The sequence below is a fragment of the Scomber japonicus genome, chromosome 14 (genome assembly GCF_027409825.1).
Source record: "Scomber japonicus isolate fScoJap1 chromosome 14, fScoJap1.pri, whole genome shotgun sequence".
NCBI lineage: Eukaryota > Metazoa > Chordata > Actinopteri > Scombriformes > Scombridae > Scomber > Scomber japonicus.
Genome location: NC_070591.1, coordinates 26,580,902 through 26,595,314, shown reverse-complemented (window position 1 = coordinate 26,595,314; position 14,413 = coordinate 26,580,902). Strand labels below are relative to the sequence as shown.

Below are 14,413 nucleotides of genomic sequence, written 5' to 3'. Positions count from 1 at the left end.
ATCTTTTTTTTTATAAAACAAAATCTCAACTATTCATAATCTCCTCCCTTCCATTGAGGACCTTTTTAGTATGATGACCTGGAGGTTTACAGGAAGTGTGGAGTTTTATTAACAGCAGTATGTTAAAGTGTATTAAATAATCAGATCTGTTAAAAAGAGAGACTCAGAGCAACAGAGTGGTGAAATGTAAATGTAGATGATGCTAAATTGTCATTGTGAGTCATTAGAGTACCTGTAATCTTTCTCTGCCTTTTATTTGAGGCTTTATAAGGACACATGCAAGCCTGTAGTGTCTGTCATACAGTGCTTGTGTACAGTAGCCCGACTGTAAATTGGTAGGTGTATGTTGTATGTTACTCTTATGTAAGTCAGTGTTTCCCAGCTGGTGGATGGAGGACGATCATTCTGTATGTGAGTGAAGCCTGTGAGCAAACGTTATCAACAAAATGTACTTTTGATAGCCGGCTGTTTCTTCCTTTTTAAAGTGATCAGCGGTGCAGCGACGCTGAACAGAACCCAGGACCGCCTGCTGCAAGCTGACAACAAAAATATCAAAAACCAAAAAATACAACAAAGTTAAACTGGTGCTGAGGTACAAAACCAAGTTTCATGTATTCTATTTAATATTTGTTTAGTCATGTTTTAGAGGAAGTTTCTCCATCTATGATACATCAACATGCAAGGCGAGGATTACACGAGTAACAGAACTGTCCCTGGTGTTAGTAACTTGATCACATTTTCTGCTTAAAGTTTGCAGTCCCCCCCCTGTTCTGGGCTTTACTTTGGGTGCTCCGGTTTCCTCCCTCTCTCCAAAGCATTTTAGGGGTATTGAAATGACTTTAAAGCCGCCTTTGGGTGATTATCTGTTTAAATGTGTGTTAGACTGGTTATCAGTCCAGGTGTACTCTCACTCGATGAGGACTGGGATAAGCTGGTTAAGTATGCTCCAGCTCCCTGTGGCCGTGAGAATAGATAGGTGTAATAAAAACTGAATGGATGTTAAGCTTGCTGATATGTGGACCGTGACTTAAAGGGAATATTCACCACTGTGAATGTGATGGTTTCTCTTCAAACTAGGTCACCTGTGTAGGAGAAATGTGCAAAAATGTTTGAAATTGGTGCCCTATGACTAGAGAAAACGGAAAAAAAGCTGAACATTACTCATATCCTACAATAACCAGAATGCATTGCAAGTCGATCCAGTCCAGTTAGCTACTGATAGTGTGTTTATGTAGCGCAGTGGGCGAGCATGTTTCCCCACAGAGCAGCTGTAGAGACAAAGTATTATATATCTGTACTGAGGTTTGTTTTCATTTACAGAATGTTTCTCCTCATACAGTCTGGATGTATCGTTCAAGTGTGCAAGGATCATAAAACAACTGGGGTCAGTAATGTGGATCAATGCAAACTTAATGAGAATTTCACACAAGCTAGAATTCTGCCAGAGCTGCTGTTGGACAGTCAACAATAAAACTCTGCCATTTCATTTCAGCTTGGTTTAAGAGACAGTCATGGGCAAAAGAGTGAAAAACTGAAAGCAAACACTGTTTCTTTTAACTATTCTGGACGACAAGGATCCAGCTTACAGGCAACACATAGTCACTGTGGTTCTGTTCTGGATTCAGAGTTGGAAAACAAAGTAGGGTTCACCAAAGAACCGCAGAGTTTTCTGTTCTGTATCCATTAACCTCTGACGATCCTCAACGGCCAATGCTGCAAAGCCTCTCCGGCTGCAGCGCCTTCCCTTCGGCTGCTTTCTCCTTCACACACTGCTGCGTCTGATTCTACAGTCCTATATTCATCCTCGAAAGTCATGACGCCACCACCAGTTGTTGTTTGTGTTAGATTCAGCTTTTCTAGTTTGTGTCGGCAGAATCGCATAAAAACTCAACAGCTGAAAGTTTGTGTGTCAGGCTGCTCTGGTGCTTATTCCCTCTTCCACACTCTGTTGTGTCAGCTGCCACAGTGCGATATTCAACCTCTTATCATGACACTATTTTTTTCCCAAACATGGTGATATTTTAAAATCAATCAATCAATCTTTATTTATATAGCGCCAAATCACGACAAAAGTTATCTCAAGGCACTTTTCACATAAAGGTCTAGACCGTAATCTTTAATTTAATTGAAAGATACCCAACATTCCCCCATGAGCACTTGTCGACAGCAGCAATTAAAAACTCCTCTGTAACGGGAAGAAACCTAAAGCAGAACGGGGCTCTAGGTGGGAGACCATCTGCCTTGACCGGTTGGGGTTGAGAAAGAAAGAAGGAGAGAGCGAGTGTGAGGATGCAACATGGTAGATGGAGTGTTTTGGAAGACCTGCTTTTCGATCCTTGAAGACACAACTACAGAAAATCAGAGGCAGAGACTAGAAATCCAAGCTGAGAAAGTCGTATTTCTTCCTTACCCCCGACTACATCACTGTACACGTCCAATGATGGCGTCGGTGCTGGAAGAACACATTTTGCAGCTGTTTCCCAGAGACATAGAGAATAATATCTCTAATATCAGATAAGGTCAAAAAGGCAAAATTCTCCTTTAAAGACTTATTAGGAATGTTCATACAAAGCCCATATGAGTTGTGAACTGCTGATATAAACAGCAAGTTAAATGCTGCAGGGGTCTTAGAACTTGTAGCAGCGGTTTGTTTACATATGCAGACACAGAAGGAAGAGGAGGAAGCAGAGGAGAAGACCTCTTGAACTCATGACCATAAATGCTGCCATTTCCTTTATGCACAATTGGCGTTGTACAAAGGACAAGAGAATAGATAATGAAGGAGTCTGTTAAGAGCCCCGTGCTACACAACAGCAAATATTTCACTACGTCGCCTAGTGACAGCATAAGACCACTGATGCACCACGGAGGCAGATTCCAACACAAACTTGACAACATGATGTACAGATGGAGCTGGAATTACTGACAGAGGACACGAGAGAATCGCGCCAGATAGTTAATCACCCAAAAAGGATGCAGAAAAGGATGCTGTATCGACTTTCAAATGGTTTCCTCTGATTGTTGGAACGTTTTGGCACTTGTGCCGTTTTATTATGTGGCGGCACCCCACCCATCTGTAACCTTAGCAGTTTATAACACACAACAATAATTTACACTGTTTATTTGCAAATACTTGTTGGCTCAGCTCCCACGCCTATAAAAGATGGTCGTTTTGCCCATGATGCCATCGTTGGATTTATGTGGCCTTTAAAAATTACCTCATACAGGAAGCCAGTGAAACAAACAAGCGTACACCCAAGGTAACATCCTATAGATAATAGGACTAAAATATATATGGACTCATAGAGAATTTTATGATTGCATAGCATCAGGAGGGATTTAAAGGTATGAATACTTGCTCATCCAGACATTCAATTTCAAGGTTTATCTTTATCTTGTAAAGGTGTCCCATACGGTTGTCTCTGCTCTTTGTTTTTTGGGATTCAGCATTCCTCGATAACCATTATACAGTAGCACATTTCCTTGTTTGGAGAGTCTGCCCCTCGGTAAGGGAGTCAGTCAATAGGGTGGAAAGTTCTGAGCATTCAGCAAATTCGGAGGCGGCAGAGGCAGAAGCAAGGCAACGAGCTATAAGACTCAGGATGAAAGGAGGGTGACCCCTTGACCTCCACCCTCCGCCTGCTCTTTTGTAGCATATTTTACATGATCAAAGACAACTTTTGGATGAGAGCGGAGATGAGAGCTAGCCGTTGGCCGACCCATCTGGACCAACAGAGGTTATAGTCTGTCAGGAAGGCGAGCGCAGTGCTCTTCCTAAGGCGTGCTGCACCCTCACTAACCTTCACTGCGTGAATGACGAATTCCCGAGGACGTCTACAGAAAGGCTCATTAGTAATTCTGATTGTGAAGAGTCAGCAGATAGTATATTTTAGTGGGTTGAGGTTAAACCAAGTGCACAGACTCCATCGATTTTGCTCCTATAACACTGTCAGACTCACAGAGAGCAGTTTTGTTTTAATCATCAAAATCTATGCATCAGAATTAGAGATATTGTCTACCTATATTACTCACAATACAACTCAACTGCTTACAGTTCAGTGGGAGATTCTGGTCAAATGTAGCCTGTTAGCTTCAAGCAGAAATGAGGATGTCTGATAAACTCACTTCTTTCAAACTTCACACACATATACACATCTTTTCATTTCTAAAACTTGTAGACTTCAGCTCCAACTGATGTTCAGTTGAGGCTATTCATGAGATTTCTCACATCTCCCTTGGAAACCACGAATGTACAGTATGCAGCAGTAGTCCACAACACCTGTTAACAGACTTTGATGTGTTCCCCTTTAAGAAAAAGGCAGCCCCATTTTTTTTTTCCAAATGTGAAAAATACAATAGTCGCCTTTTATTCATAGCTTTTTTTTCTCCTCTCCGAAACACTATTTTTCTGACCACCACCTGGTCGGACGGGTGTTTCGGGGGAGTCCTAATGGTGCAGGCGAAGTGTGTTTTACCCACGGACCAAACAATTTAACACAAGACACAGATCATTAACCACTGAAGGGAGTCATTTTTCAGCCGCTAATGACGGCTCATCATCTCTGTGTAACTAATGCTTTACACGGGCCAAATTAACATCAGTTAATGTGAAACAACCACAGCTGAGCCTTTTCATACAGTACAGCAATAGTGATAATAAAAAAAAAAACTGCATTACTGTACAGCTCCAGTAAATCTTTTTAGTGTGTCCTGAATGGAGTATTGTGATGATTTTACTACCCAAACTCTCTCTCCTGTTAAATAAAGAGATCTCTAAGTATTACTACTTTTTATTTTCACTTTGGAACAATGGCTGTGACTTTCATAGTCTTATTGGCATTGTTCTGTTTCTTTTGGCTGGCCTTTCTCTGGCCTGTGTGACTGTAAACTTAAATAAAGCTGGATTGTTGCTTCCATTTGTAAAAAAAAAAAAAAAAAAAAAAAAAAGGCGCCTTACAGTTATTCTGCTTCTCATCACACTCGGACATATAGTTCAGAGTCAGAGGAAACCAGGGACACAATTTCAGGAAATTTTCTTTGGCCTGAGATTTTTTTTTTGAGGTCCATTTATAGTAGCGTCAGAGGTTTTGGGGTGGGCGGTGCTGGGGTGGTCAAGGAGTGCCTGGCTCAAACTGCAACATGTGTGTTTTTTGCCTCTAAGCTGGATGTGGTCTGGGTCTTAAGCATGGCAGGAAATGGTCTGCGCCGTCCAGCTAACAGGTGCTTCTCTTATAGACTGAAAAAAAAAAAAAAGTGAGGTCACTGACGAATAACTCCAGGAATTTCCTTTGTTTTCCTTTAAAAAAAAAATAACAATACAATTATAATCACACATGGAGGAAATAGCCAAATCCTGAAGTTTGACCTGGAAGTTCTGCCTTGTTTCATACTTAAAATAAAAGTTGTCCTTTTAAGCAAGACTCCTCTTTTCCTTCATCCCCCCTAGCTTGAACTACTAAATCCTCCCCGTTTATTCCTAACTGCTAACAAACCATTGTTCTGTGAACTGTATGAAAATGTATCCTCACGCACGTTTTGTAAGAATCACGTTTCCTTGGAAAGCACGCGTTTACATCACGGCATCACGGTCAGCAAGCATGAGCTCAGTGGATTTCATCTCCAAACAAAGCACCACTGAATGCCATGGCAGAGGAAAGAGAGAGCTAGATACATAGATATATGGATAGATAAGATAAGTAATGAATGGCCTAACTGTTGTCTCTGACTCCTTTTTTCTCTCTGTTTCTCTTCTCCAGGGATCTGAAGAATAATTTGATAAGTACAGTGGAGCCCGGGGCCTTCCGTGGTCTGCTAGCTCTGAGGAGACTGTGAGTAGCTTCTCCATGGGGGAAACGGGGGAACAACCAGACAACGAGGAGTGTCTAAAGTACTGACTGAAAAAAAAAAAAAAAAAGGACTGAAATGTTTAACTGAGGCTGAAGTGCTAGAACTACTATTTCAGGCATTGCTGAGCTTTCTTTGTCCGGGCAAAGCTAACTGAGGGCACAAAGCTGCTTTTTTCACGTTAATACAGATGGACACATTCACAACTGGGAGTTTTTCAGTGTGACCACAATCCTCAGGCTTTGGAAAGGTTTTATGTTTGGGCACAAATATGAGGAGACAGAGCTGGAGCGGTTAAGGAAAGGAAGAATATTTGCCATTCACTTTCTCCTCTTAATTTTTAGGGGGGATTAGAGCTACTGACCTTCCGGTGACACTGTTAGCCAGTTGAGTCACTAGCTTTATAATCAGTGTTTTTATAAGACTAATGCATGACACAACAATTAGTAGCTTAATTTCAGGCGACTTTAAGGCGTATTTGACCACATTGTTTAGCCGTCCAGGCCACAACTTTGACGTTTCGGTTCTTTCACGACGCTCTCATAATGTCATTTTCAGCTGCAGTAGAGAAATAGCTCCAAAAAAAACCCTCCACTGTACACTACCTGCTCCAGCACCAAATGGCAAACAGAAACATTAGACTAGCTGGTGAACATAGTGGAGCATTTAGTAGCTGAAGCGCCCAATATTTCCCTAAGGACAGGGATTAAAGTGGGATTTGGCAGGTGGGGGAACCCTAAGATCCGGCGTAGCGGTGCAGCAGCAGGGAAAAAATGACTCCGCTCAAAATAACTCCCAAATTGATTTGTACTGTGAGCTCTGACGGACTTGTTTTCTTTGTGGACGGGACTGTGTGATCAGCTGACCTTCTTTTTAAAGTACCCGTTTGCTTTCTGTGGCTCAGGGCTGAGCTGCTGCAGCTACTCTGGGCTGTGCTGCATTTAAATGACACACATCATGGACATGTCCACTGTCTGATTAAAAAAAATATAAAATGAATAATGTTACATATGCAAGCTTTAAACATTGTTATGCACCCCATAATAGTAGTGGGACCAATGTGGCAGAGCTGAAATCACCCTCCCTACTCCCTAATTGTGTGTCAGCTATCATACTGGTAGCTGTAGCTGAAGCTGTAGCAAGACAGATAGTCAAATTGCATGTACAACTTGTGTGGTTGTTTATATATGCTGAGCTCTATTTGAAAAATTGCATCTGAAATGACCTACCACTTCAGAAAACAGCAACTCCGTTTAGCCTCGCTCCCCTTCTGTAGCTAGCTAGTTACTGAGTGTGGGGGAAGGGCTGAAGGAATTACATTACTTTCATATTTTGAGTAATTATCTCGATGGCGTCAACTGGAGGGAACGCCATGCTGCACAACTCGAAAATGAACGCCTGACATGATTATGTATGAAACTGCCAATCAGATTGATTCACTTATTAATGGAAGGAGCCGGAACGCCGTTCACAACTCCGAATGAATGATAATGTTGCTCCATTTGTTTTGCCAGCGAGTCGGCCGTATCAACTTAAAAGGTTACTTCGTGATGATCAATGTTCGTGTTCACATCTTGTTTTTAGCGTTGCCCCCTAGTGGCCAAAAAAAAGAAAAATCATTGAATTCAGATTTAAACACATCGCCACAAGATGAGAGCAAAAATATCAACAGCAGCACAACTAGAGAAGAGCCATGAAGTTAACAAATTGATGCAAAATGTGCTTAAAGCCAGCACGAGGGAGATTCTTGATGGGCCACTGCAAGGCAAGGATAACAGGATAATGGGAGCCGAGGTAGCATGGTTGTGTTTTCAAGGATGTATTTTATTATTACCCTGGAATTGAACTCTCCAAAAGGCTTGTTTCCTACTCCACTGTTAAGAAGCTGATAGCATGCATATTAATTGGAACAGATTTTTATTTTCTATGCTTTTGACATTATGCAAGACTTTAAAATGTCTTAAAAAACACAAAGTAAAGATTTTTTTCATTTGTTTTGTTTTTTTTTTTTTCCCCTCCAAGGATTACTCTCATCCCTTGCGTTCTACATATAGGCTCCAGAGTGAGTGACATGATTGCAGCCTGATAGTTAGTGGGATCTGGGCTGGCAAGGATGCAGGCAGTGAGTTAGCTGTGCTGATTCGGGGCGCGTGTGCACCAGGCTCAGGGAGCAGCAGAGTGCTAATTTAAGTGCTCCCCAACTGGTGATTACTCGAGTGCTCTGCTTATTTTCCCACAGCTGCTCCAGCAAAGCAGCTCTTTAATTACAGAGCGCGGGGGCACAGAGCCACGGACGCGACAGCGCTCAGCCACTTGCATAAAGAAGCCCTCTGCATTTGCACGTGTGTGTGTATGTATGTGGGCATGTGTGCGCCAGCAATGGTTATGCAAGGGGTACAAAAAGGTCATTACAGATATTCCAGGAAGTAGAGGAGATGAATGAACACAGCATCCCACAGCTGTTAAGGTTCTGTGTGTTCGATTTTAAGAAGACAGTCATGCATGAAACACACTAACACTTTACAGTGGATCCCATTTTTTATTTAGTCTCTTGCATCAAAATGTATGATTCTATAATATAGAAATAATTTCCTTTCACTTGGTCTTTGTTTTTGTCCTTACAGGGATCTGTCCAACAACAGGATTGGCTGTCTCTCCCCTGAAATGTTTCTAGATCTGGGCAACCTCTCAAAACTGTGAGTAATCCCAAAATTGAGAACATGCATCGTAGTGCTTCATGCTTAATTTTCACTGAGTCTGCAGAGAATACGGTGTTGGATACAGCTAGAGTAATGTATAACAAAATATGTGTGACATGTTTCTTTATGATTTCTTTTTTTTTGTTCTCGAAAACAGAAATCTATCTGGGAACATCTTCTCCACTCTGACAATGGGACTGTTCACACACCTCCTGGCTCTCAAAGTGCTGTAAGGCAAACACCCACACGCATCATGTAGCTATACAATACATTCAGTTATCTAGGTTGTAGTTAGAAAAAATACACACACATTAGTTATTGTTCAGGGTAAAGAAGCAAGGATAAATGTCACAAGGTTATAGGCTGTTTTCATGGCAGACTTACAGCAGGAGAAGCACAGGTGTAACTAATGATATTAAGGATGGCTCTGCTCCATGTAGGTGAGCCAGTAAGCATTGCCAGCCAGTCAGCATGCACAATACCTGCACCCTGGAACTGGCACACATAAATGGAATGAAACCATCATAAATGTTATTAATTACACCTGTGTATTTCCTGTTATGAAATGTCAATATGCCGTGAAAAGCGGCTTGTGGGCGAATGAAGTCAATGGACGGTCATGCGAATTTAGGAAGACAAACACAGTAGGTTTAAATTGTACCTTACGTTTTTTTTTTTATCCCATCAGACACTTGAGCACCGAAACCTTGTTCTGCGACTGTCAGCTGAAGTGGCTGCTCCTCTGGGCTCAGAGCAACAAGGTGAGAATTGGCAACGACACAGTGTGTGTGTTCCCCACTCACCTCCACGGCCTGGAGTTCCGCAACCTACGTGAACAGCAGCTCAGATGTGGTAAGGACTTAACGGCATGAAAATAATATGAAGTCTGATATAGTGAGGAGATAGGTCTGAAAGTTAATATTGGTACACAATGTGGGGAAGTGCACATTTAACACATGATATGTAGTTGTAGGGTTACAATACTTAAATGATTCTACTTACTGTGTTATTCAGTATCATTCCAGTGATTATATTTGTTTTGCTGCTAGCTTTCCATCTGGTGTAACTTCCTAGCACTAACTGGACAATGATACTGCTGTAAGTTATCATTAGCTTGGTCATGTTGAAGTAACTAAACTTAAGATAAATAAATACAGTAAATGTAATCCATTGTGAAATGTTACAGTTAGTTAATGTTTCTTTTACATGCCCAAATTTAAGGTATATAAAAAGAACCACGTAGTTTCTAGTACAGTACCAAATGACTAAATCCAAATCCAAATATAAATATCACCAGTTCAAATATATGTAGTGAGGAAAGTAAAAAAAATAATGTTATATTATGAGTAACAGTGTGATATGTGCATTATGTAGGCTTAATATTATTGTTTTAAATGGCACTTTATTACCCATGTCAGACTGAATATTACAATCTATCCACAGCCCCCAAATAATGGTCCTCATAATGAGGAATCTTGTTAATTAGATGATTGATTGATTTCACCTGGCATCACAGGTATAAAATGGACCCTAGAATAACATCCAGCAGGTTTCACACATCTGAAATCTACAGTCTTACAGACTTTGTCAAACAGGAAAAGTTTGAAAAGTTGGCTCTTTGAAGGGAAATAGTCTCACAATTTTGATTCTATCCAAAAAGTCAATGACAGAATATAGAACAATGTTACTTTTTTGTTGTCTCTCACATTTTAGATTATGTTTCCTAAAATAAGAGTATTCTCCATGTCCATCTACATCCATAAAGATTGATGTATTCCGTGATTTTTTAAAAATAAACTGGGAAACGCATTTTAAATAATCAAAATTCTAACCAATAAATCCAACAGATTTGTTTCCTTTTTTTAAATTGAAGAACATTTTAAAAGAGAATAATGAAATATTTCAAGCCTTAAAGCAAGTAGAAAAGTTTCTTAAGATGAATGTTTTGCTGAGCCCTGACAAAAGCTGCATAAGATAAAGGATATCTTTACACTGTAAGAATGCCTCCCGAGACTGTTCATTAATAAGGAACTGTTAAATTTCATTAACGTTGCATTTTCAAGTGATTTGCACAAAGAGAACATGATTGAGTAGATCTATTCTGATAATAGGTTTCCCTCTCCACCGTTATCTCTCCACCTGCTGTGAGCTGTTTGACAAGCCTAATATAAGGCAATGAATTAGTGCAGAACTGCCAGAGAGAAAGCCCCAGGCAAACTGTGTCTCATAATACAGTCTGTGCCCCATTATGTCCCACCTATGTTGGGGGCAGCAGCAGTTGTAACAACCCAAAGAAGGGACTTGTGTTATAGAAGTTGCTAGTTGAAATGTGTGTCAAAGTGAAGCAAAGAAACACTTGAGTGGGTTTTCATTCTTCTGGAGCAGCTCTGTGGTCAGCGGGAGAAGACTACACAGTGGCTGTACTGGGTGGTTGCCACGTGTGACACTGTGTGAGTGTGTATTTGTGTGTGTGTGTGTGTGTGTGTGTGTGTGTGTGTATGCTTGCTCGTATCTACAGCACACTATCACAAAAACAAAATAAAGGCAAAGTATGAGAAAGAGAAATATAGAAAGAAAGAACTTGTGCGGGAGCTTAACCAAACAGTACAGTGAAAAGAAAAACACATTTCTCCAAAAACTAAAATGAAAACAAATCAAACTCATCTTAGGCATAATCGTATGATCACATGCACACACCTACGCAGACAGACATCCTCTCATCTCTTCCCTCCCTCTCAAACCAACAATTCTTCCCTTGAATACACCCTCCAATCTATGTTTCAGTCTTCACCTCCAAGAATAAGTAAACAACAGTGCTACTTCCATCAGTATACATTGCCCACTATATTCCCGACTGTAAACCAAAATAAGCTCCAATCATATGAATACTAAACCAAACATTTAACTAAATACAATAAATAACAATCCCCCACACTTGGTCCAACCTATGACATCACTGTTGATGTCAGCAAGAGTGTAAAAGCAGAAAGTGGTTGGATGACTCCTTTTGTCCTTTTCCTGATGAGCACTGTGAGTTTGATAAGTAACACAAGCTAATATACTCTATATATAACTAAAAAAACTCAGGACTAAATGGATCAATGGAACACTAAGTGAACTTAAAGGACCAGTGTGTAGGATTTAGTTGAATCTAACCATGGGGTTGCAGATTGCAACTAACTGAATCCCCCTCCCCCTTCCAAGCATGTAGGAGAACCTACAGTATGGTGACCACGAAATTCATGAAAAACACAAAAGGCCATATCTATTCCCAGTGTTTGGTTAGTCCATTCTGGGCTACTGTAGAAACATGGCAGTACAGCATGGCAGGCTATGTGGAAGAGGACCCACTTCATTTGTAGATATAAAGGTGCTCATTCTAAGTTAATGAAAACACAAGGATTCTTATTTTATGAATATAATATTCTATTCCTGCCACGTCAGGTCCACTATGTACTACTACACTGCACCTTTAAATAATATTACACATGTAAATGTAACCAAATATTGCTAAACACAAACAAATTGCAACAGCAATACTACAAATGTATAGATGTTGTCTAAAACAACAATTCTTTTTTCATTTTTTATTTTTTATCACAGATTGCATTATAAGACTGATTGACATTACATTCACTCTACTGATTTACTGACTTTTTCCTTCTCAAACTTTTCAAATGCTAGTGGAGTTATACGTCTAGTTTCAAGACACTGACAAATGTTTAAAAAAAAAGAAAGTGATATATGCACACTTCCTTCAGAACTGACTACGTTTAGGACTAAATATGTCTAAAAGACTGAAGGATTAAGACAGACGTTGCAGTATGGTATCTATCAGCAGTGGGTGCATCAAACAGAGTTTTTAAGCAGAACAAAATTGCCTCTTTACTGACTGGAAGCTGTTAGCTACAGTAAAGAGAAATCCCAGAGACTTTTTTTTTTCTGAAAGACTAGTTACAGACAGGCAATCCCCTTCTCTCCTGCCCCCCCCCCCCCCCCCCCCCCCCACCTCCCCACCTTCCTCCCTGTCTCCTCTCGGTTGCTCTATCTCCCTGCTCCGTGCTGCAGTCCACGGGGGAATTGTATCTCATATGTGATAGAATCATCCTCCTCCTCTCCTTACATCTGCTTCACGCGGGGGATATTGCCCTGGAATGAGAAAATCATTGGTTAGCGGCGCAGTTATATGTGTGTATATGTGTGTACGCGTCAAGTGGAGGGACATTATACCAAGATGCACTGTATGCACCACGTCAAACACTTTGCAGACAACTAATGAGGAAAAATGTGTCCCAGTCTACAGCATGTGCGCCCCCCGCCCCCTTTACAGTTTGCCTTTTTTACGTTGACAGACGGCTCCGTCCCGAGACGTCTACACCACAGACATTCTGCTATGCTATGTAATCCTAATTGTATGTGTTTTTAATTTACACAGAACAATCCAAAGCAATTACAGGGTAATTCTGTGCAGTCCACAGACAAAGAGCCAAAGAGTGGAATCCAGTGGCAGGACGAGGAGCCCTCCTTTCAGGCCCCGAAGCATCCATTATGGGATTACAATGATAACGTTCTGGGCTCCCCGCTCTCTCTCCATGCTTGGATCCATCTGCCTCTCCACAGCACAACTCCATCTCGCTAAACCTTACTCACTCACTTGGCAGCAAGCACGTTTCAATTGGATACAGTGTGGAGCTTTAACAACTATGTTTTTTAATGTTTGATTGATCGGTTGTTGTTTTCATATGGCTTCACTTTGTAAGGGGAAGCCACATAGACGCATACACCGGCCAGGACGGCGTTCAGCCTGTGTGGACGTGCTAGCGCTCAACACCTGATGCTAGGTTCTCATCATCAAGACGAATGACGGGATCGAATGAAAATATCGCTCTCCCACACTCACATACCATTGGAAATATTAATATCTCTCCAGAGATTTCCCCCATTGTTTTTATGAAGATATGTCACAGAAGATTCATCTGTTTCTTTCTCCAGCGGCTCCAGCATGATGGGTAGCAGATGTCTGCACCATACATTCCAGCAATGAGCCCTTGTCCCTCCACTGATACAGGTCGGGTACTGCCTGCAAATGAGGGGGAACAGTGGAGCGCGTGCAGCTTCCTGCCAGGATCAGGTGCTTCCTGTGTCGAGGTCAGGGCAGGCGTCTGTTGGACTCGTCGAGCAACGGCCCTCTGATTCTTTGACACTGCTGAGATGAGAGCCACAGAACAGATGTAAAGTGTGCAGCTCACATCTACACCGCAGGACAAGCCTCTGCTTTCTATAGCTCTATTTATTGCATGATGACACAGTAGTGCAATTGCCCTTTATGGGAATCGTGTCATTAGATTCAATTCTATGTGCAAGGCCCACATCTTTTAGCCTGTGGTGTGCCTTTAATAACTTGATAACGTGATATAAAAATATCATGAAATATAACTCAACATGGGCACAGCCTGTCATGACTCTTTGAAGTTCAGTCACACACCTCTTTTAAAGTCAGTTGCTTTGAGGAAGGGATAATGAAGTGACTATAGAAACAGATATAGGAGCATCAGTGTGAGAATGAGAATATCTGCTCGTTTTATTTTTGGTGTGATTCAAAATCAAAATTGAAATGTTAAAATTTTTACTGTGTGTAAATACATAAGGAGAGGTAGCAACAAAAGAAAAGCCCTCTTTCAGGGAACTCAGCCATCACTCAGAGATTTCTATCTTAACCAAACTATATATATTTTTACAAAAAACATTTTTAAAAGGTGCAGAGAAATATGGAGCCTTTAAATGATGCAGCAGCTGTCATAAGTAACATTAAAATGTTTAAGCATGTAAGCATTAAAGTAGGAAACAAGTGGATTGTGAGCTGGTTTTGT

At 41.0% G+C, this 14,413-nt stretch overlaps 1 protein-coding gene across 1 annotated transcript in view; it reads left to right on the top strand.

Moving 5' to 3' along the window:
• The window catches only part of LOC128372680 (adhesion G protein-coupled receptor A3), a 159,052-nt gene that overhangs the window by 23,932 nt on the left and 120,707 nt on the right, over positions 1-14,413 (top strand). The window contains exons 3-6 of the mRNA XM_053332805.1: positions 5,757-5,828; positions 8,469-8,540; positions 8,701-8,772; positions 9,232-9,395. Of these exons, the coding sequence (XP_053188780.1) occupies positions 5,757-5,828; positions 8,469-8,540; positions 8,701-8,772; positions 9,232-9,395 (380 nt within the window). The remainder of the gene's footprint in view (positions 1-5,756; positions 5,829-8,468; positions 8,541-8,700; positions 8,773-9,231; positions 9,396-14,413) is intronic.